Source organism: Lepidothrix coronata, unplaced genomic scaffold (assembly GCF_001604755.1).
Source record: "Lepidothrix coronata isolate B3197 unplaced genomic scaffold, Lepidothrix_coronata-1.0 Scaffold65, whole genome shotgun sequence".
Taxonomy (NCBI): Eukaryota; Metazoa; Chordata; class Aves; order Passeriformes; family Pipridae; genus Lepidothrix; species Lepidothrix coronata.
The window spans coordinates 2,285,976-2,308,037 of NW_016690245.1; the positions used below are offsets into that span (position 1 = coordinate 2,285,976).

Sequence of the window (22,062 nt, forward strand, 5' to 3'; positions counted from 1 at the left end):
CTGTGGGCCTCTGTTGGCTGCTGGCCATGCCAGCGCTTTCCCAGCCCAGCTCTCCCCCGAGCGCCTCCCTGACACGGAATGTGCACAGTAAAAAGCATCCTGCTGAATTATCTCTACTTGTTCCTTCCCCGGTTTCTCAAGATGTGACATCCTCGCTGTCCATGTGGAGGACATGGGAGGGATCACCTTGAATCTCCCCACTCCTTTTGCTGTCAGTTTCACTTGGCCACCAGAGTTTATCTTTTCCATTACAGCTCTTCTGTATCACCGTCCTTCCCTGCTGTCCACATAGTTTCTAAAGCTTCATTATCCTGTGCTCATTCCTGATCTGTTACTTCACATTTCATGTACTTTAGCTTTCCCAGCACTAGCACTTCCCAGCCCATCAAACATCAAATTAAAAGGATCTCCCTGGCCAGCATCTCGTGCTGTGTATAGGTTACCAGCAGCTTTCTCACTGTGTTTGTGTGGTACCTGCCATGCTGGAGCCCCAGTCTCTGCTGTGTGATGGTAAGGAAAACACGAATAATTCAAACTGCAAATTGAGATCTAACGTTAAAGAATTGTGGTCAGAAAAGGGAATCAGTTGTGTGACATGGACTGAAACAAATTTTGGGAAAATGCTGTTGGTGACTAAAAAGCACGGTGAGGACCCAGGGTTTGTGCCTCTCCTAAAAATCACTATTTTTACACTAAATCCTTATAAAACCAAAGCCAATTGCATAGACCCATTTCAAGGAAAACCTTTAGGGAATTGTAAAACTAGGAATATACCATGCTGATCTATTTTGCATGTTCTCTAGTTCCACTGTAGTTGAGAAGTGACTTGTGTTTGTCTCTTTGCTGCTCGTTGTAACATATGCAGTTTCTGCTCAGGAACTTACTTCTGCACTTACACATACAGCCTTAGTCACTGACAGCATGGACTTTTAATTGAGTAAGAGCATCTGAAGGCAGCACAGCAACCTTACCAGGGAAGAAGCAGGAAAGAAGAGTGGATCACGTCTCCTCCCAACTCCCAGCAGGATGTTTTCCTGTGTCACGTACCACAGACTGCCTACATGTTCCAAGTCACCCAGAGGTCCTCACAGAATCACAGAATATGCTGAGTTAGAAGGGACCCACAAGGATCATCCAGTCCACCTCCTGGCCCTGCACAGGACCATCCGGAAGAGTCACACCATGTGCCTGAGAGTATTGTCCAAATGCTTCTTGAACTCTGCCAGGCTTGGTGCTGTGACCACTTCCCAGGGGAGCCTGTTCCAGCACCCAACCACTCTCTGGATGAAGAACCTTTTTCTAATATCCAACCTAAACCTCCCCTGACACAACTTCAGGCCATTCCCTCGAGTCCTGTCACTGGTCACCACAGAGAAGGGATCAGTGCCTGCCCCTCCTCTTCCCCTCACGAGGAAATTGTAACTGCAATGAGGTCTTCCCTCAGTCTCTTCTTCTCCAGGCTGAACAGACCAAGTGCCCTCAGCTGCTCCTCATATGGCTTCCCCTCAAGGCCCTTCACGATCCTTGTTGCCCTCCTTTGGATGCTCTCCAATAACTTTATACTTTTCTTTTATTGCAGTGCCCAAACCTGCACACAATATTCCAGGTGAGGCCACACCAGTGGAGAGCAGAGCAGGACAATCACCTTGCTCCACCCCCGGCGATGCTTTGCCTGATGCCCCCCAGGACACGGTTGTCCCTCCTGGCTGCCGGGGCACTGCTGACTCATATTCAACTTGCCATCAACCAAGACTCCCAGTCCCTTTCCATGGCACTGCTTTCCAGCATCTCATTCCCCAGTCTGTCCGTACATCCCAGGTTGTCCCATCCCAGGTGCAGAATCTGGCACTTTCCCATGTTGAACTTTATATGGCCCAGTCCTCTTAATTTGTCAAGGTCTCTCTGCAGGGCCTCCCTGCTTCAAGGGACTGAACAGCTCCTCCCAGTTTTGTGTCATCTGCCAACTGGCTTAGTATCCCTTCCAGTCCTGCGTCCAAGTCATTTATGAAGATGTTGAAGAGCACAGGGCCCAAGATGGATCCCTGTGGAACCCCACTAGAGACAGGTCGCCGGTCTGATGTTACCCCACTCACTGTTACCCTCTGTGCTCAACCCGTGAGCCAATTGCTCACCCAGCCCATGATGTGTTTATCCAGCTGTGTGCTGGACATTTTGTCCAGAAAGATCCTGTGAGAGACAGTATCAAAAGCTTTACTGAAATCCAAAAAGATTACATCAGCTGGCTTCCCTTGATCAGTTAGGTGGGTAACCTTGTCATAAAAGGAAATCAGGTTTGATAAGCAGGACTTTCCTCTCATGAAGTCATGCTGGCTGTGACCAATGACTGCATTGTCTTTCAGGTGTTTTTCAGTACCTCCCAGAATAATCTTCTCCATAACTTTACCAGGCACTGAAATTCATGGATGCAAGACCAGTTAAAAGAAGTCATGTTACACATCTGTACTCCAACTTGTGCCATAGGGAAAATATATTTGATTATGTTCCCCTTCCTGAGCTAAAAATGGCAACTAAAGTTTTAAAATAAATCCTCGGAGCTCTTACCAAACCCACCTTGTCTGCCTTGTTCTGCCACTGCCAGCTGAGGCAGTGTTAGATGAGAAACGAGCATCTTCATCCTCACATCGGATCTCTGTGGCAGAGCACGAGTCTGATCCCCATGGAGCCTGAGCCTCCAGCCTTGGCAGCCTAGAACTTCTCCTCCTCTCCCCACTCTTACTTCTCCCTCCTCTCTTTCCCTTCCTGAGGCTGCACGAAGGTGAATAACAAAGCAGTTAACATTATCCTGCTTCTTTGTACTTGTACTTACACCCACCGACTTCCCCATGGGTTCCAGCCAGCAGCACAGCTTCCTGAGCAGTGCACGAGTGAGCTCATTGGGATTATCCACGCTGGCTGTGGTTTCCCTCCTGAAGCTAGTAATCTGGAACAAGGCCCAGATATCCTCAGTATTTTTCCAAAGAGCTTGGAGGAGCCTACTCATGTCGGTGGCTGCAGGATGCTGGTGTCCCTGCCCTGCCTGGCTGTGGCAGTGTGCTCCCCATCCTAGCAGAGCCACCCTGCGCCAGCCTGCCCCTCCAGTGCTGCTGCTGCTCTGGTATCCTCTGGATTGGGCTCTCTGGGGACCATTTGATTTTATAAAGGTCTATTTTACTCAGACTGCTGGCAAACACTTCAGAGAAAAGCTTTCTTTGTTGGAGATAGACAATGTCTTTGTTCCAACCTGGGAAGGAGCAGATGTAAGAGGCTGCAGCAGAGGGTTGAGAAGGCCCTGCTCTGGTTATCTTATCCTTTCAGCTGGGATGACAAGAAAGAATCAAATGAATGTGAGTAGGAGGGAAAATATTTAGTACTGTAGACTGAAAACAACAAAAGGTCATGCAGGCAGCTCTCCCCCATTCCCTTTTTGCAGCTAATTATGCCATAAACAATTCAAAAGAGACTAGAGGGAGAATATTATGGGCTCAGACAGTTTCCCTAATATTTACCAGCAGTTAAAAATAGACCAAAGCAGTAGTCTGGGGTGCAGCTCTACAGTTAGTGCAATTTGGCAGTGGTATATGGTCTGGCTGAATACAGCAGCGGACTAGTGTAGCAAACACATAGAGCCAAGCAAATACGACAGGATTAAATAAATATAGATAATTACAATCAGAGCTCTCGTGCAGAGTATGTGAGAAAATACATGGGAAGAAATGAAAGACTGTGATATGTGTGTGTGAGGATGCATCTCTGTCCGCTCCCCCTCCTCTGTTGTGAAGGACAGAGCAGTCAGAGCTGCCATAGCCCCAGATTGTCCCAAAATACACTTGCTTGGCCGACAGCAGCAGACAGAGGAGAAACTCCCCACCACAGAGGAAACTAAGGAGTTCTGCCAGGTGGTGTCTGTCACCAGCTGATGGAAATGGCTGCAGCAGCCCTTGGTTAAGGGCAGGAGCAGGACCAAAGGGATTCATCCAAAGGGTGAATACACTGACATCAGTGGAAAGGTATTTATAGTCAGAGGCTATCTGTCAAGAAGAGTGGGGGGAAAGGAGTATAAGGGATAACTATGAAGAATAGAGATAGGAAGAAAAAAGGGAATAAAAGAAAGCAGACAGGCCAACAAGGAATATTTCTTAGTAGAATAATTCCTGAATGCAAAGTGATGATAAATCCATGGGGTTTTACACAGGCTTTGGCCCAGCTGACATTGAGTGTGTGTGTGAGGGATGTTTTGAGGGATTACCTCTTTCCTATGGAGCGAGCAGGTACAGCCATACAGACCATCCAGCCTTTGCTGCTCCTGCCTGTGACCGTGCCCGGCAGCATCACAGAGCTGGAGGGACACACTCCCAATGCGCCGAGAGAGGCGAGTGCGGTGCTAGACAGGATGTCACAGGGAAGGGGGGGTGCAGACGTGCCATCCCCCACACTGTCACGCTGCATGTGGGCCAGCTGCCGATGGGGAGATCTCATTTATCACTGCAGGCTATCGGATAGCACAGCAAATCCCCCCCCAGTCCTCCCCGGCAAACTGCCTACGTGTCTACTAGCAGGGACAGGCTGTGACACAGCAGCCTTTGCCCACAGGGAGGACAAAACCCACAGTCCTCACGTGCCATCCCCAATTGGTTGAGTCAAAAGTCAAATTCTTCACCTGCATCTTTCATATTCACTTTCAGAAGCAGACTGAGCTTTTAGCATGTGGATAAGCATCCAAGGAGTGGGTTAGCAGCCATCACAGCATAAGGAAACATAGCCAGGTTACAACAAAAGGAAAGGCTTTAAGAGAAGAGACAAAAACAGTTTCCCACTCTATTTTGGACCCAGAGTGCTTATAGAATAAACACATACTGCCAATTTTATTTTTTTTCTTCACTCCCCAAAATATATATCTACCTGAAAAAAGATTGACTGCATCAAACACTTTGTGAGACCTGGCAGTACTACAGGGAGAAATTACTACTCAAACAGATTTGCTACGAGTATGTAAAACATAGTGTTTACTGAAATAAAAAAAAATGCAATCCAAAAATATTGATTACAGGTGTGGACTGTCCACAGATCCACTGTAATAGAAATAATAAAGTGACAGTAATAAGTATGGCGTGCTAGTGCACCATCTGCTCATTCTAGTACACCATCTGGTTTTTCTACTGCTATTTGTGCCCTGATCCTATTTTAGTGGCACCAGGAGATGGATTCAAATACCAGCAAAAATTGAAATTACGTGCTATTTATTTATTGTTCCGCATAAGTGGATGTCTTCATCATTTTCACTGTTCCCTTGACCTCAGTATTACTGTTAGCTAAGCCCACGCATATTTTCTGACACACAGTATATTAAAGCATTAGCAATGCTGATGGATGTTCCCCTGTTTTGGTCAACTCAGGACTTGCTGGGGCAGGTACCAAGCCTATGTGGAAACGTGTTTCATCTTGAATCATCTTTCACATGTTAACAACTCTGTGGTGTTTTCATGCAGCACTGAGATACTGTGAAGACATCCTGTGCCACCAGGGACCAACTTCTGGACCATTGGACATTGTTCCCAGGTGGGGGTGACTGGTTCCACAGAGTTCCAATGGCACAGCAGTGGCCCACAGACAGCATTAGCAGTAACTCCTCCAGCACCAACACTGGCATCTCCTCTGGGATGTTGTCTATGTGCATCTGAGTACTTGTGCAGCACTGAGCACAGAACGGTGCCAAGTCCAAGGGAGCTCTGTGGGGCGTGGTGGGGATTTTGGCTGATGGCAGGTGCCCAGAGGTCTTCTCACATGTGTTCAGTTTTCTCTTCGCTGGCTCTTGGCCAAGGTCCATAATGTGATCAGAAGAGCTGGTCAATGTGGTCTTAACCACTGCGGGCAGCTCACTAAGGGTCATCTTTTTTGACACCAGATGGGGTTTGTTTAAGATCCTGTAACTTTTTCCTGTCCTTCACACACTGCTTCTGGATTACCTGGCTGATATCAGAGGGGCTCTCTGCATAGTTCAGATGTATGATCTCTGTACCTTGTCATGTTTGATAATGTGAGACACTACTGAGCGCCTTCAAAAGCTTCTCCCAACACCCCTTTCTGGGAATGGGCCCTTCTTATATGCCTGAGAGGGGCCAAGACATCCTAGACCTTGTTGTACAATGAAAGGTTGCTGCCGCTTGAGGTCACATCTCTAAGCAGACCTAAAAATAAGAGTCCATGTAACTTCTGGGCTACTGCCTTACCTGTATCCTTGCTCCCCTACCCACTCCCTGGAACCCCACCTTCAGGGTGACTCTTGACCCTGCACTTCCTGGGGAATTAATCACTCACATATCCCTGGTCCACACTGTCCATTTTGCAGCCTCCCCTCCTCCTCCTCCCTGGAGCTATGTGTCTTACCCTTTCCTTCCCCAGCCCTGTACAATGAGCCTCTCCCTCTTCTTTCCTGGCCCTATCTTGGCAAAATATTCAGAATAAGGAACATCTCTGTAAAAATATAACTATCTTGGTTTGCAGTTAATGACTATCACTGAAAATCAGACAGATGAGGGGGCTGAGGAGGGGCAGGAGATTAGCCAGAGCAACTTTGAACAGAAGTAAGCACAGAGCTTGTGTGGAAGAGGAGGGGACAAATGAGACAGCCACCTTCAAGGGACTGACCTTGGCACCAAGCATGACTCTATTGCTGCACATGGATGTCCTCATGGACACTAAAGCTCAGCCCTGCTTTCCTCCAGATGTGTTCTGGCCAGGGGTGAAGAACCTGGCTGTGGGGCCAACAGCACAGTGGGACCATGGCCTGCCCCACCTTGCTGCTCACAGATGCACAGGGTCTGCAGGAGTAGATGAGCAAGAGACAAAAGCTGAAGTACCCCTGTTCTGCATGCTCAGCTTCGCTTGCTGCTTCCTATAACAACATAAATGCCTGAAATTATGTCAGAGTGAGTGCCACTGTGAGTTTTGCTGTACAAAATCCTCCCTGTGACAGCTAGCTACACACATCCAAACAGACATGAGATTGCTAACCCATCATGTTTATAAATAAACTCCTCACCAAACACTGTGGCTATGACATCACCATCTTCAGTTTCCTTAGGCTCTGCTGTGCCCACTCTCATTTCTGCTCCTCATCGCAGGGTCTCCGTTCACGCTCACCTGACACCTTCCTTTGCCTCCCCAGACGCTGCTCAGTGGGCACAACAGCAGTGCTCTTAAAAGCACGTTGTCTCCAGCTAAGTCAGCCCATGCTCCCTCATCGGTGATGGGGTTTCTGTGTCCCTCTCCAAAGCCACATTTCTGCTGGGGGGCTGGAGAAGACTTGCACCTGGCAGGACAGACACCAAAGCCAGGGACAGCCAAAGCAAAGGAGGGCATAAGCTGAGGACATTGCTTACAAGGGTGATTTCCCCCCTGCACAGTGCTTGCACTCAAACTGTGCCACTATATACTCTGAGCACCCCTCCTTTGTAACTATATATTAAAAGGACATGGTCAAGTATAAGATTTTACTACCGACAAATACATTTTCCACTAAGAGCTAAATAAACAAAAGAGCCACCTCTGTTCTTCTGAGCTTTAGGGGGTTTAGGGAGGAAAGTCAGTAGCAATTGGCATTTTAAATCCTTGTCCTGCTGTCTAAGGAGGGGTGTCTCACCCCATCAATGCCCACATCCCATCCCTGCTCCAGCTAAGGAGATGGAAAACTGCAATTCCTGCTGTTGTGATACCTCCTTAGCGGTACTTCTGGTCATACATGACTCAGTCGGCTTCACCCACTTGCTCAGAAGCAGAGCAGACCCTGCTGTGGTTTGGATAAGCTATCCCACCAGGCTGGGCTGCTGAACATGGCTTGATGCTTTTTATCGTAACTGGTGCTTTCTTGGACTTACTTACTGCTAGTTCCCTTGCACAGTGGAGATCCTAATTCCTCCCTTCAAAGGCACTTTCCTACTTAGTTTTACACTGTTTACATTAAAAGGACAAGGAGTCCTCATTTTTTTCCAGCATGGGTAAATCCTTACATCAGCCTTGGGTGTGCACTTCCTCTCCACTGCTGCAGTTCTTCAGGATGTTAAGAGGTGCAACAAGATGACTAATGTGAAATAAACTCAGGTTCCAGTTCTGGGCTGCAGCTCTTCTGGTTCGTAGCTGTGCTGTTTTTCCATTGTGAGTACAGGCAATGCTGTTTACTCTCAATTTCTTTCCCCTTGGGCATCCTTCCATGGTGCCAACAGAACAGAGAAATGAGGTGGTGCCACGCCTTGCAGTGCTTTTCCAAGGGGTGAATGTTATCCAGGGATGCCCCCAGCTGCACGCCGCACTTTAGACTGCTCCACCTCTCTTCCTCATGGCTGCAGCTTGTCTGAAGCAGCCCAAAATCACCACTTCATCTCTGATCTCTTGGTACCATTTCCTTCAGGAGACCCACCACATACCTTCACAGGACAAAAGGCACAAACTGAAACACAGGAGTTTCTGAACATCAGGAAATACTTCTTCACTGTGAGGATGACCCAGCACTGGCACAAATTGCCCAGGGAGGCTGTGGAATCTCTGTCCCTGGGGATATTCAAAAGCCATCTGGACAGCTGACTGCAGGTGGCCCTGCTTGAGCAAAGAGGTTGGACTAGATGCCCTCCAGACATCCCTTCCAACCCCAAGAATGCAGTGACCTGTGAAGAGCAGTCTGAGGCTGAACTTTCACAGCTCTGCTGGATGGGAAAGGCCCTGGACTGGGGAGAAACACTGCTTTTACCCCAAAACCTTCCCCACATACCCAGTAATTTCCAGCCTTATGGTTGAGCCCTGGCCACAGCTCCTTCCGCTCTACAAGCATCACCTCTCCTTTTCTCCTGAGTGATTGACTGAAGTAAGCTGAGCTGTGAATACCCTGCCTGGATACTTAACCTGAAGGTCTGGGCTTCTATTCAGTGCCAAACACAGACTTGCACAGTGGACAGCTTAGTTTTTGCCCCAGCTCAGGTCAGGTCCTCCTTCTTCCTTCAGCAGGGGATGACATCCCAGCACCACTGCAGCCAGGCAGGTCCCTCCAGCCAGATTTCCACCTGCTATCTCTGCACTTTATGGCATTCACAATGGTCTGTCACTCTGTATTTTATCTGCCCGAGCGCTGTCGCCAGGGAGCTCAAATATACTTCATAAAAGCCTCAAGATGTACCTTTGGAGCAAAATAACAGCGGGGTAATGGACAGATGTAATGCAGCGTGAAGAAAACCTTGAGGAGAAAGAGGGTTTTCAAAGCTGGGCAACGGGGAAATTCTGCCAAGAAGTTAAATATTGCACAATTTAATGGTGTTGAAGAGCATCATTAACCCCGAGCACTTAAGAATTGAAACATGGACCTGAAGGGGGAAAAAACCCAAAGGGAAGTGATTTAGGATCAAAATTATCATAATTTTTCTTCCTTTTGAGACATCTTTCAAATTTCCTCTGCAGTTCCTGAAGGGATGTTTAAAATTTTGAAGCAATGAAAAGCAATGGAAGTCAGCATGGGGTCTTGGGTGTGCTGCTAGCCATGGGTGTGAGGCACTGTTGTGGTTCCTGGCCTCGCAGCACATACAGATGAGCAGGAACGAGCTGTGTCTCTATAGAGATGTGCTGGATTTGGGCCCTTCTCTCATCAAAACCATCACCCCTGCTGAGCCGGGGCAGTCCACAGGCAGCATCCCCACAGGAACAGCTCAGCCCCTGCTAAGGCCAGGTGGGGGGCTCACTCACAGGCAAAGCTCTGGACAGGACTGCCAGGAGGTGCCAGCTCATTTGGCAATGGCCACATAGCACAGCAAGAGGTGATTTAAGCAGTAATGGATTTTTTTTTTAGCTTGCTATCACTGATTTTATAACTGTCTCCTTTTGTCTCATGCATTACCCTGACCTGGGGCTTGGTAGGCAGCAAGTCTCAACCAGCCTCTTCCCTGCAGCCTGGGCTCTTCTTTAAGCACACAGAGCAGAAGCAAATGCGGAGAGCAAGGGCTGGTTTAGGGCCATTCAGGACACCCACAAGATGTGGGACCCAGCACTGCTGCCTCCCAAAAACCCTTGGCAAGTGCTGGCTGACAGGCTCAGAGCATTTCAAGCGAGAAGGACCAGAGACTGTGGAGAGTCAACCTGCAGAGCTGACCACTGTGTGATCACTTTTCCTTTACTTATTCTTAATTTACAAAGGTCATGCAGTTATTTAAGGAAAAAAAAAAATCTTTTCACAACAAGATTAGAAGCATCATCAAACCAAGAACCGGCAACAACCCCTGTGCCACTGGCACAGCTGCCTGGCAGAGCCAGTGCTAATCCCTGCACTCCTGTACCCTGATTCCAGGTACCTGTCATCCTCTGAGCAGGGCTGAGCATTGTCCCCAGAGCAGTCCCTGTGGACAGCAGCTGCTCCAGCAAACATGTCTCTCCAGGCAGGGGACTGGGCACAGCCAATGCCTAGAGCAGGCAGGTTGGCTGAATCCAAACTCCTGGGCAGTGGCAGCAGGACTGCACCCTCTTTGCTCCAAACCACCAAGCTCAGAAGCTGGGGGTGCAGATTCAACAGGCTGGCAGGGCCAGTGCTGCCCAGCTGGGGATCCATCCAGCTCTCCTCACCCACAGGGCACTGAGGAACCATGGGACTTGATTTCCCTGGTGCTGGGAACCACAGGATTCTTATCACCTGCCTTTCCCCATGTCACTTCCCCCCTCTCCAAATTTCATTCTAATTTACACCATCTTTTCCAGCCTGGTGGCAGCAGCCATCCACCCAGCATGCTCCATCATTCCTCACTGCCATCAATCCCTGAGATCAGGGCTGTCCCCACCTCCAGGTATCAAATCCCCAAACACATTTCTCCACTGTGTTTCCACTCATTAGAGCTGCTGCCAGGCTCAGCCACGCACCTTTCCTCTGCCTGGTGTGTGCTTCCCAAACTGTGGTGGCAGTGACCGACCTGCAGGCCAGTGCCGGGCTCAGGATGCTCCTTGAGATGACCAACACTGCAACAGGGGCATACAAGTTCAACATTGTTGACACTGGTCACCAGCTGGTATTTGCACGCGCACCTGCAGCTTGCGGGATGGCCACGCTGGACATGGCAAAATAAGTAACACTTGAGGCAGCGGGCACACCGGCCATCCCACGACCTGTGTGTGCAGGCAAACAGCTCAGTGGGGCGGTGGAGCACTGCCCTAAGCAAACAAGAAACTGTGAGATGTGCCAAAAACCCTGCAATCACCCCAGCCACAGCAGCTACTGAAAAGCCAAGGAGAAAAAAAAAAAAGCCAAATATCCCTTCTACAGCATTGTGAACTATGCAAAGGTACCCAGTGAAGAAGGTAGGGTAGTCCAAGGACAAACAGCAAAACAAGAACTCATATATTGGACCAATTCATCTAGTTGAGGTGTTGTCTAAATATTGTCTAATATTTAATAACTTAATCATAAGTCAAATGATCTTAAGTACAAACAAACCAAATAGAGGAGCATCTAAGTTCCACGCTCTTAGAAAAAGGTTTTGCAATTAATAGACAAAGCTCCATCATGAAGCTGGAGACTAATGCGAATTCAGCTTTCCTATAAGAAAAGTCAGATCTTAAAAGCCTAACTAAATGTTTGCAATAGTAGTCCCGAGTCACACCACAAGGAAGAGGCACAGATCTCCATGGAAGTCTGCCTGCCTTGAGAGTTCAAAGCTGCATCTCTGGGGGCTCACCTTCATGTCCTTTAAAGTCACTTTTATAGAAAAGGGCTGACAGTGTCTCAGGAGGAAGGAGGGCTAAAGGCTGAGGAAAATGATGATGTCACACACCCAGGGGAGAGGAAGTTGCAGCCGTTTCACAGCCGGCCCTGCAGCCCATCCAGCCTCATGCTGAGGTTTGCTGTGAGGAGGCCACCATGCCACACACCAACTTTATGAGGGTAACACCCTGCTCAGTCTTTCAGTGACACCAAGTCAGGTGGAGATGACACAGGGCATCCCCCAGCACTTGTGCAGCACCCAAGGCACACCATGACTCGCCAGGTGACACGCTGCAGCATATTCCTACATGTGGGACACAGAACTACAGCACAGCCTGTAGAAAAACTAGAAATAAATAAGAAAATAAATAAAGTTTTACCTGCCTTTTCCTACCCCAGAAATCTTCTGCCACCCACACTGCTCCCCACCCAGCCCTGGGCATGTCGATGCAAACCCAGAGTTGGGAAGGTGCCGGCACAGAATCTGCCCCAGGACAGCACCCGCTGCAGGGGCTGGGGAGCCAGCTGCAGCCAAAGCTTGTTGAGACATTTTCTGACAGTGAAAAAGAGGAGGTGCACACCCCTCAAGACACCATGGCATTAGGGTTATCCTGGAGATAGTAGCACGAGTTTTGTTTTCAGCTTGGGAAAGTCAGTAACCGCAGCTTCACCAGTGGTCCCCGTGCCGCCCAGCAAGTGCCCATTACAACCAGCTCCTCCTGGAAGGACATCCACTACTCTCTGTAGTGATTGTGGGCTGGAAGTTACACGAAGCACCATGGACTGGCAGCCAGGGACAGCTGCCAGCACCACTACGAGCCCACAGCTCACCTTCCACATCTACAGAGATAGCAGAACCCATCCACTGCTGCACAGGGCCCAGAAGGTGGCAATGCCCCTCCAGCAGAGGCCACCAGGCATCACCGACCCAGTTGCACACCTGGGCTGGATGTTTTGCTCTCCTGCCAAAGGGTCCTATGGAAACAAAATACTGCACAGATTCCTCACATGCAAAATGAATTGAAATGAATGTGTTGAAATAAAGCAGGGAGTGAGAATAGGAGTGACCATTTCTTATGCAGGAACAGCAGCAAGGCTGGCACTGGGATTATTTTTTTTTTTTGAAAAAACCCAAGGAAATGATAACTGGGGTTTTACAGATTCCCTGTCAAAGGAAAAACAAAGGGATAAGAGCAGATGCATTTGTTATATAAAAGACTCATCATTAGAAATGAACATAAAAAATTTAATAGCTTGGTTTAAAATACATTTTCAATTAAAAAACAGCAGGCCAAACAAAAAAATCAGTTTCATAAAACATACATGACATTGCTGCTACTGTTATAAGACCCGTGTCCCAGAGTATCTTATAGTGGAAAACAATCGTCAGATTTAGTTCACATACTTCATTAAGCAGTAAAAAGAAATAACATTCATATCAATCTTACCTCTATGGAGACTCTAAATCTATTTCCCTGACCCTAGACCAAGTTTCTGTAATAAAACTTCCATTTTCAATAAAAATGTGTAAATATATATATGTATTCTATATATCAAGTTTTTAAAAAAATTCCCTTGCCATAGTAACATTATTCCCATGACTGATGAAGGGAAGCCCAAGTGGCGGGTTGGCGAGTCCCGTGGCTGCTCTGCAGGCGGTGGATTCCTGTATGGGGTGGCATGTGTTGGCCAAGTCTCTGCATGTTGTGCTGCACATCAGCTTCTCTCCTTCAGCTTTGAGCCCATGGGTTCTGTCCACATACTCACTCTCATGCGGAGTTTGCCCAACTCCAGCCACAGAGCAAAGAGGGAAGCACGTGGTGCCCAGAGTATCGTCAGCCCTCTGGTGGGCCCATCAACAAGAGGAGAAGGAAGGAGGGGAGAATGGAGTGGTCCATGAACCAGCTCAGGATTAATACAAATCCCAAAATACTGTATTTCTTATAAATCATGAAAAGATAAGGTGGGGAGGGACTTGAAGTGATCACCTGGTTTCAGCACCAAGGGACAATCAATTACACCTGTGACAGTCCAGAGATATCTTTGCCCAGCCTGGCTCTGAAGACCTCCAATGCCAGACCACCACCTTCCTGAGCAACCTGCTCTTCTCACTAGAGGAAACTGCCTCAACACCTGACCTGAATTTCTGCAATTTACACCCACTACTTGTGCTTGCAATGGGTGTGGAGAACACTTCCATAGGTTGGGAGGCTGCTCCCATCAACCTTCCCTTCTGAAGATGACCCTTCACTAGCCAAATCATCTAGCCCCTCTGCTTCAGAAGCCATGAGCTCTGGCTGAAGGACTGGATGGTCTGGCCTCTCTGAGACATCCACTAGGACCAGGCTCTGCTGGCAGGGCACCAATCTCCAGCAGAGGCCTCAGCAATGCAAGAGGTGGATCTCAGATTTCCTGCAGGCCATGCTGCTGTTGATCAACTTAATGTGGTATTTGCCTCCTTCTTCCAAACAGAACCACAAAAGAGCTGAACGATTTAAGTTATGATTCATTAACTATCAAGTAGAATCCTTAATTATTAAACAGATTCATATCCTACTTTTCTGGACTATTTCTCCAGGCTTTACAGGTTGGCCTTCATGTCCTAAGTGAGGCATGTGCAGCTTTGTGCCATCTAAAAACATTATAAACCTTTTTTCATTATCCAGATCCCTAATAAAATCTCTGACACTGGACATGGCACTCACATTCATCTGCTCACCATGTAATGCAGGGTTTTGCCTTAGAGCCAAGTGCTGCTGTTTAAATGCTCCTCCCTCACTTGCTACTAACCAGAGGGTGCCTTTCCTTCATAAGCACATGCACACAACGAGTAAATAGTGCAGAGCAGTAAATTTTGGAGGTGTTTGGCACTCCCAGCTGGTTCTAGGCTCAAGATGCCTGCTGCTCGTGTGGTCTCTCCAGCTCTGCAGTGGGTCCATGTGATGCACAGACACCAAGAATGTGTAACCTGCTTGCAGGCCCTACTCCCTGCCAACGCTTGGCCCGTTGAGCCATGATGCCACCTTCCTCTCTCAAAAACCTTGCCTGTGCATTTCCAGTTGTTGACATCCTATGACTTTGCAAGCTGGCACCAGCCCCTGGGTTCATCCAGCCTGAGCTGCTGGTGTGGGCAGCATCCAGCTGAGCCTTAAGTACACTGCTACAAAGAAAAAATCCACCTTCCTGACCCCTAGAAGTGAGACTTCAAGGGAACTGCATCTGCTCAGCTCCTCCTGGGATCCAACTCTCATACTTGGCCCAAATTACCTCCCAGGGCAGCAGTACCCAGCTGTTTCAAAGTGGCAGTTCTTAAGAGAAGCCAGGACTGCCATCCTGGCTGTGCAGGAGGGTTTAGGAGAGAGCCACTACCATTTTCCTCCCACACAGGAAGATCCATGTTGAACAAGCAGGTCCCTTGTGCCTCCTATGAACGTATAAACGTGTGCTCACCTTTGGTGCATGTTAAGGGTTTGTCCATTTTTAAATATCTATGTTAAATATGTTTTCTCTGTATATGGCATCCTTTTAGATGGGCTTCGTTGCATATATTCACGGTATATACAGAACACCATATTTTATATATATATTATATATCACTTGTATGTACACATTTACAAACCTTCAAAAATATATTGCACTTATATACAATATAGCTTCATCTGATGAGAGTTCACACAGTTACTAAGGCGAGTTCTTCATAAGCAAGGCAGTTTTATGTTCCCCGCAAGTGACACAAATGATTTCAACAGTCTGCCCTGGTCACAAGTAAACATAATAAAGACTTTTGTCCAACCTGCATGCAACTCCAATTAGTAGTTGTGCAGCTCTACCTAGCAGAAAACAGTCCAGTAAAATGGTATTAGCTGATAATGGGCTCAAACATGGTTACGGAATAGATAAATAAGATATCACCAGTCTAAAAGGCCACCTTCCAGGAGTGTTACCCTCCTGTATTTACTAGTGTTTTATACACCAGTATAAATATATACATGCTCTCCATTTAATTGCAGATCTTTGCTCGCTCATTTCAAGTGCAAATAAGGTCATGAGCAAGAACAGAAACACAAATGTATTAAGCAAAACCACTGCTCTGCTCCCCAGAACAAGTCAACACATGGCTTTCTTCTGGAGAAGATCATTAGTGTTTTGCCCAATGTACTGAATTATGGGAAAATGTTCACTTGAGACCTTTGTTTAGAATCCACAGAGGATCTGTGATCTTAGATCTCAGTCAGAGTGAGCTTATAAGATCCTCCAACTTCTTCAATCTGCAACTGGAAGGTATCTTCATTAGAATAGTGTTTCACAATGTTATCATCCATGTTGACCAAAATTCTGGAAAAATAAAACAGATCAGATATATTACAGTTCTAAATGCCAAAGACAGTAAAGGCACCCTCAAACCTCAGAAAGCCTGGACTATCCAGGGGTAACAGTGGATCCCTGCTCACCTCTCTCTGACTCATTGCTTCCTACAGCAGATCTGGCTGTCTTTACCCAAACCTGCCATCAAGGCTTGCAACCACACTTTTAGGGTCTGAATAGAAGGACCAGAAAGGGAGAGGGATCTTGGCAGAAATCCTTCTGAAGCTGCAGACACTTGGGGCTCTTAATGGGTTTGCTTGACAGTTTATAAACTATCAGCACAAAACCCTACAGAGTTTGCAGGGAAGAAACCACCAATACTTGGCCACTTCTTCCACTTGCTAGAAAGGTTGATACCTGTGTGTTTGTGGGCACACATGCATACAAAGCTGTGCTTAGCAGTGATTTAGGTACCATAAACTCTAAGCTTTTGCAGCTATTCTGGTGGGGTAATTCTGCTATAAAAGCACTACCCTCGAAAGATATAATTTTCTGGCCAGAAGGTCTTTGGTGAAGGGGCTGAAACATCAATGTGACTTTAGAGAAAACCCCCAAAAATTACTGAGAAATTAAAAGGAAAAGCAAAAGTGAACTCAATTATTTATGCTACAAAATAAAAACATGGTGGAGCGTGGCCTCTGTGAGAAACAGACACTTCACAATAAAGTTCTCTTTAATTTAGCTCACAAAAAGACAACCAGGTGTAGTAATTGTAGTCAACTGCAGATACAGTGAGCACAGTCAACCACTGGAACAATTTAACATAGGTTGAAGGAGGTTCTTCATCACTATGAGTCTTTAAACAAACTGAACTCTTTTTCCTCTGACATAATCAACTTCAGTTCAGGTAACAATTAGCTCAGAGAGGTTCCATGACTTGTATTTACCCAGGAAATTAAACTACATATTTCTATAGGACCCTTCCTATAGTATTCCAGTCTTCAGCTCTATGAATGATGTTGGAACGCGTGTATGTTGTGTACACACACACATAACTGCATATGGTTTTCATATATGTGCAGTGTATGAGGAATTACAAAGCAGACCTTCCTACACGTTTGAAAAAAGGTGTTCATATTCTTAGGCAGTTTTTGCATAGGTACATACTCACCCTTTTTTACACTTTTTGAAGATTTTTCCTATTTTATCAAAAGGAACGTCATACTTGTCAGATATCTAGAATGAAAGACAGCGATCATTGGTAAGGCAAGGAGACTGCTGGCACCATCCTCCCCTTCCTATTTTACAGGAAGGAACAAAAAAAAAAAAGCCTGCAAATGAAGACAACTGCTCTGCTCTATAAAGAGCAACACTCTGGCCAGTCTTCGCAAGAGAAGATTAGGGAAAGGTAAATCCTGACCTATAACATAAGCCTACAGATCAGAAACCCTCCTCTGCAGTTTGCCAAATTCTGTGAAAAAAATTTAATTATGTTTGAGACCTGGCCGCTGACTTCTCATACAGCAACCTCCTGCCCCTATACCCAAAAGCATTAAAAACCCATTCCACACCCCTGACTCTCATTCTCTCTTGACTGTCTGTTTTCTTAGCATACTGAAACACATTTTTAAATTCAGTGCCAGAGGGATCAAGTGAAAACTAGCCATGACAGTGGGTGGTGCAGGAAGAAAATAGCAACAGAGTGAAGCTCTCTGCTGTTAAGGGCACAAGGTGATCAGAAACATTCCCCCTACCCAGCAAGGTGATGTCAATGTGTGTGTGTGAAACCACAGCCACTGACCACGGCATCTCACTGCGCTCCAGGAAGTCAGGAGGTCAGTAACCTAAGCCTGGTTTACTTTGGCAAATTGCTCTGTCACACCAACAGCAAGTACCAAACCAATATGCTGTTTCAGCACGCAGAAAAAGCACATGGAGTTTCCCCCAAGCTACAGCTGTGAGCTCTTAGTTCCTTGCTTTAAGAAATCCAAGAGTAACAACAAAGGTGCAGCTTCATTTCAGGACCACGGAGAAAGGGAGGATTCCACAGCCTTCAATCCCTCTCTCCATTAGCCCCCCACCTCCAGCTGTCTGTGCTGGCAAAGCCTCAAAGCCAGGAAGAGATAAAGATTCTGGTTACAGAACCACCTCTGGGTCCCAAAGTTAATGGCAAGACCTGTCTGTACAGCCCCAAGCTCCTGTGCTCTGAGCATCAACAAGGCATTAGTCACAGAAACAGACAGACAGAAACGTCAGTTTTGAGCTCCTGCCAAACATTACACCATTCCTTGGACTTAAACTCTGTATTTCCCTTGCACTGCAGCAGCAGGGGTAGTGGAAGGCTGTTTTGGAAGTCAAGTACCAGAGAGCAATTTCACACAGGTGCACAGATATATAAAAGTCTTCAAGCACACACAGAAGCTGGGACTTGGAGCTCTGCATAACTGCTTATGAAACGAGAGGGGAGGCCCCCAAACGAGGCTTTGAAAGACTGAAACAAACCCAAACCACTGAACACATTCTGGGAATCACTCAATCTTCTGACTAAAATACCCTCTCTGACAAGAGGAACATCCAGTCATCAAGTTTGATACAACCAGATTTTCAGAAAGGCTTCTTACACTCAGACTCCACAGATGTGGGAGAAGGTGCTTAAAAGAGAAGCTTCCTGAAGTCCCTTAATAATGAATTAAAGCATTATTTAAATTAATTTCCATGTTATTGAAAGGAAATCAGCCTTATGCTTCTTATCCAGAAGGGCAGAAATATGTGGACACAAGCTGTGATTGAGAGTCTGACTCCTGTGACTGTCCAGTGTGTCAGCACTGGGTAGCCAGGGCTACACTCGCTCTTTCTCAAGCGGGAGGCAAGGACTATAAAACAACCTCGTCACTTACCGCTTCCATTAGGCCTTTCAGAGATGGTGTCTTTAACATTAGTGCATCAAAGACTTCCTCTGACTCTTTTCGCACATACAGCAACACTGAAAAGCAATTTGGAGAGAGGAATTAACTGTGTAATTGGTCCTCAAAAAGATCTGTATCCCATAGTGGTTAAGCACACAGTGACACTCCGAGGATCTTACGAAGAGATGGACATACATATGTTCAATACGCATTGCCGACTGCATCACAGACATGCACAGCTAGATTAACTCAAAACGTACTTTTTTTGCACATAAAGCTATTGCATGCTCAAGCATCTTTATTGTCAAAATACTTTAATATTTTCTCTTTTTGATATTTTCTCTATTATTTGAAAAAAGGTCATACTTGAAACACAGAAAGGAGGAAGACAAAACGCAAACCTTTGAGACTCTTGGGTTCCTCTATGTCTCACAGGTTATCTGCCATAAGACTTTGCACAGTCAAATGATCTGACAGATGCTACCACACCAGGTGAAGCCCATCCTGGACATCTTCTAATTTTTAAATAATTTATTTGTACAGTCCTCTGCTCCTCCTAGCTGTCTCATCTCTCTTCCAATCCCTTGCTGTGTTTCAGTAATGCTCATACCACCACAGCTGACAGACAATACAGGCTTGGTCTCCTGCTAGGAGGGCAATGAAGGAGTAAGAAGCCCAATTAGGTGAGCATCCCTAGCGTTCTCAAGCTAGCACAGAGTCATTATATGTAACATCAGCCTCATTAAAAACTGCATTAAGGTTGAGGAATAAGCCAGGAAAGCAAGAAAGCTTGGCCTTTAACAGCTTTGCTGTCTTTAATCCATCTTCTAATGACTAGGTACTGCAGCCTGAATTCTTTGCAGGGGTTTATCAGCCACAGTTTTGACACACCTGCAACACGGAAAAACTACTGGCATTTCTAATTGAACAAGGTCAACTCAGGACAGCACAGCACCCGGATGCATTTCCTCTGCTAAAGGCAGGTTTAAAAAAGAAAGACTGTGGATCTAAAAAAAGGAAGACAGCACACATGCTCTCAGTTACAGCACAGGTCAGATGACACCCAGTCAAAGGAGAAAGAATCCCATGGGTCTTGTCTTATGGCATACAGAAACATGAAAAAACAAGAAGTCTAATTTCCTTTTATAAAATCCATCCTTCCTTACTAGTATATCCAGACTACAGAAGTGCAGCCCCATTATGGTCAGACTTGCTAGACTAAACCTTTGCTGCAATACAAGTTTAATATTTCAAACTTTGTTGTGGTCCTTCCACACATGACTGTCATCAGGCAAATACACCATGTCCACCACCCCAAAGAGACCTCTTATCTCCTTCCACGACACCACAGCAACATCCAGTCCCACATGAAATTGCAATGACTGAAACACAGCTAAAATTAGCAGAATATTCTCTTAGCCCATTTTCTGGCACCATGAAAGATGCAAAAATCTTATACCTAGAACCAGTTCTTGAGTATTGCCTAAAGTTCTGGAGCAGATTTCCAGATTTTGTAGCGGCTTACATGATAAATTCTCTTCCCCAATCCACTAGGGAGACTGGTAAGCTGCTCACCTCCTCTTGACTTTCTTTCCTTACAGGTTCAGAGCCAATTAGTTTCTGAGTTGGCAGAATACCCCAAACATTCTGACACTAAAAGATTTGCAGAGCTGAACTACATCCTGACACACAAACTCTGTCACTACTCAAAGCCAGAGAAATCAGGGTGAAGAATACACCAAAATAAATTAAAACACTCTTTAACCTCAGATGCATCTATCATGATGGACAAATACGCCAACCATTCAGTCACTGAAAGAAGAAAATACCTCTCTTTGGCTCTTCTATTCTGGTCATTTTATTTGGAGTAGCGATGAAGTCCTCTTCACCAATATAAGCTCCTCTCTTCAGGTTGGAGCTGTCATTGACAGGGCAAAAAGTTAGCAGTTGTACAGGGACTTACTCCTCTGTCTGAGAGCAAGACATCAGTAGGTTGAAGAAGGGCAGCTCTTACCTTTCACCCTCCAGTTCTTCTGAAGCAACAGGAAGGACCTTTCAAAACAAAGGAGAAATTTTGTGAAAATTTTATCCAGAACTAGAATTCATTTCTTCTTATAATCTTTCAACCCTGTATCAAATGACACTTTCAATCAATCTTCCAAAAGCCAGTAAGCATATTCTTTACCTTTTTTCATAAAAAGGATTAAAGGATCTCAAATGAGAGGGACAGGAACAAAGAATAGCTAACCAGCTTTCTACCTGGACTGGCATGGAGTCTGACAGACCTCAGCACTAGGGCCTTTGTAGGAAAACATGCAGATGTTTATTCTCCATCCCTGCTAGGAGTCTAGACAATGCTCTTAAAAAAGTATAGTTTAGATTATGTTAGAGCACACCAGAACTCCCGGCTCAGGAAAGTCCAAGATTTTGAAACCTGGTTGCACACTAATTTTTTCCCTTCCGGCTTCCTGTAAGTTGGAACTTTCCAGGAACACTGAGGCAGGGCACTCTGGCAGTGGATCACAGAGCTGGCACGTGTGCCAGTTCCACAGGATGGATTCTCACCCTGCAGCAGGCGGGTGAAGGAGCCTGCGCTGTACAACAGCACACCAGGATCCCAACGGGCATTACAAGGGAAAACCAGCCTGCAGTTCAATCAGTGGAGATGCTATGTAAAATCCTTTCAGATTCACAGAAACTGGACTTCATAGGAAACCAATTTGATGGGAAAACATCCCCAGTTAACTCTTGCCAATGCAGCTTGGAGCAACGACCCTTGCTTACATGAGACTCAGCCTGTATTTGATTACACCATTGATGCAGACAGTCTGACATTTCATGTGCACACACAGCATCTCAGAGCCTCTTCATGCCCACACCCATGAACTTTACTTACATGAGCTCCACGCTGGAGGTTTGCAAAGTGAACGTCAGGAATGAAAAGGACAGGCTGAGTGTCCAGATCCATGAAGGGCTTGAAGATGGTGATGTCTGTACGTTTGTGTGAGGGAAGCATGGGCACTTTGACATCAGAAACTGCAGAGACAAAGATCAGAAGAAAGGATAGTCAAGGCCCTAATAGGGCTGTGGCTTTCCTCCATCATTTAAAAGGCAGATATGCTACTGAAC

At 46.3% G+C, this 22,062-nt stretch overlaps 1 protein-coding gene across 1 annotated transcript in view; it reads right to left on the reverse strand.

The window, feature by feature from the left end:
* Positions 1 to 12,980: 12,980 nt before the first annotated feature.
* The window catches only part of GRHL1 (grainyhead like transcription factor 1), a 42,022-nt gene continuing 32,940 nt past the window's right edge, over positions 12,981 to 22,062 (reverse strand). The window contains exons 11-16 of the mRNA XM_017818071.1: positions 21,830 to 21,969; positions 20,948 to 20,985; positions 20,763 to 20,851; positions 18,925 to 19,010; positions 17,199 to 17,263; positions 12,981 to 16,057 (exon numbers count right to left, since the gene is read on the reverse strand). Of these exons, the coding sequence (XP_017673560.1) occupies positions 15,943 to 16,057; positions 17,199 to 17,263; positions 18,925 to 19,010; positions 20,763 to 20,851; positions 20,948 to 20,985; positions 21,830 to 21,969 (533 nt within the window). The 3' untranslated portion in view covers positions 12,981 to 15,942. The remainder of the gene's footprint in view (positions 16,058 to 17,198; positions 17,264 to 18,924; positions 19,011 to 20,762; positions 20,852 to 20,947; positions 20,986 to 21,829; positions 21,970 to 22,062) is intronic.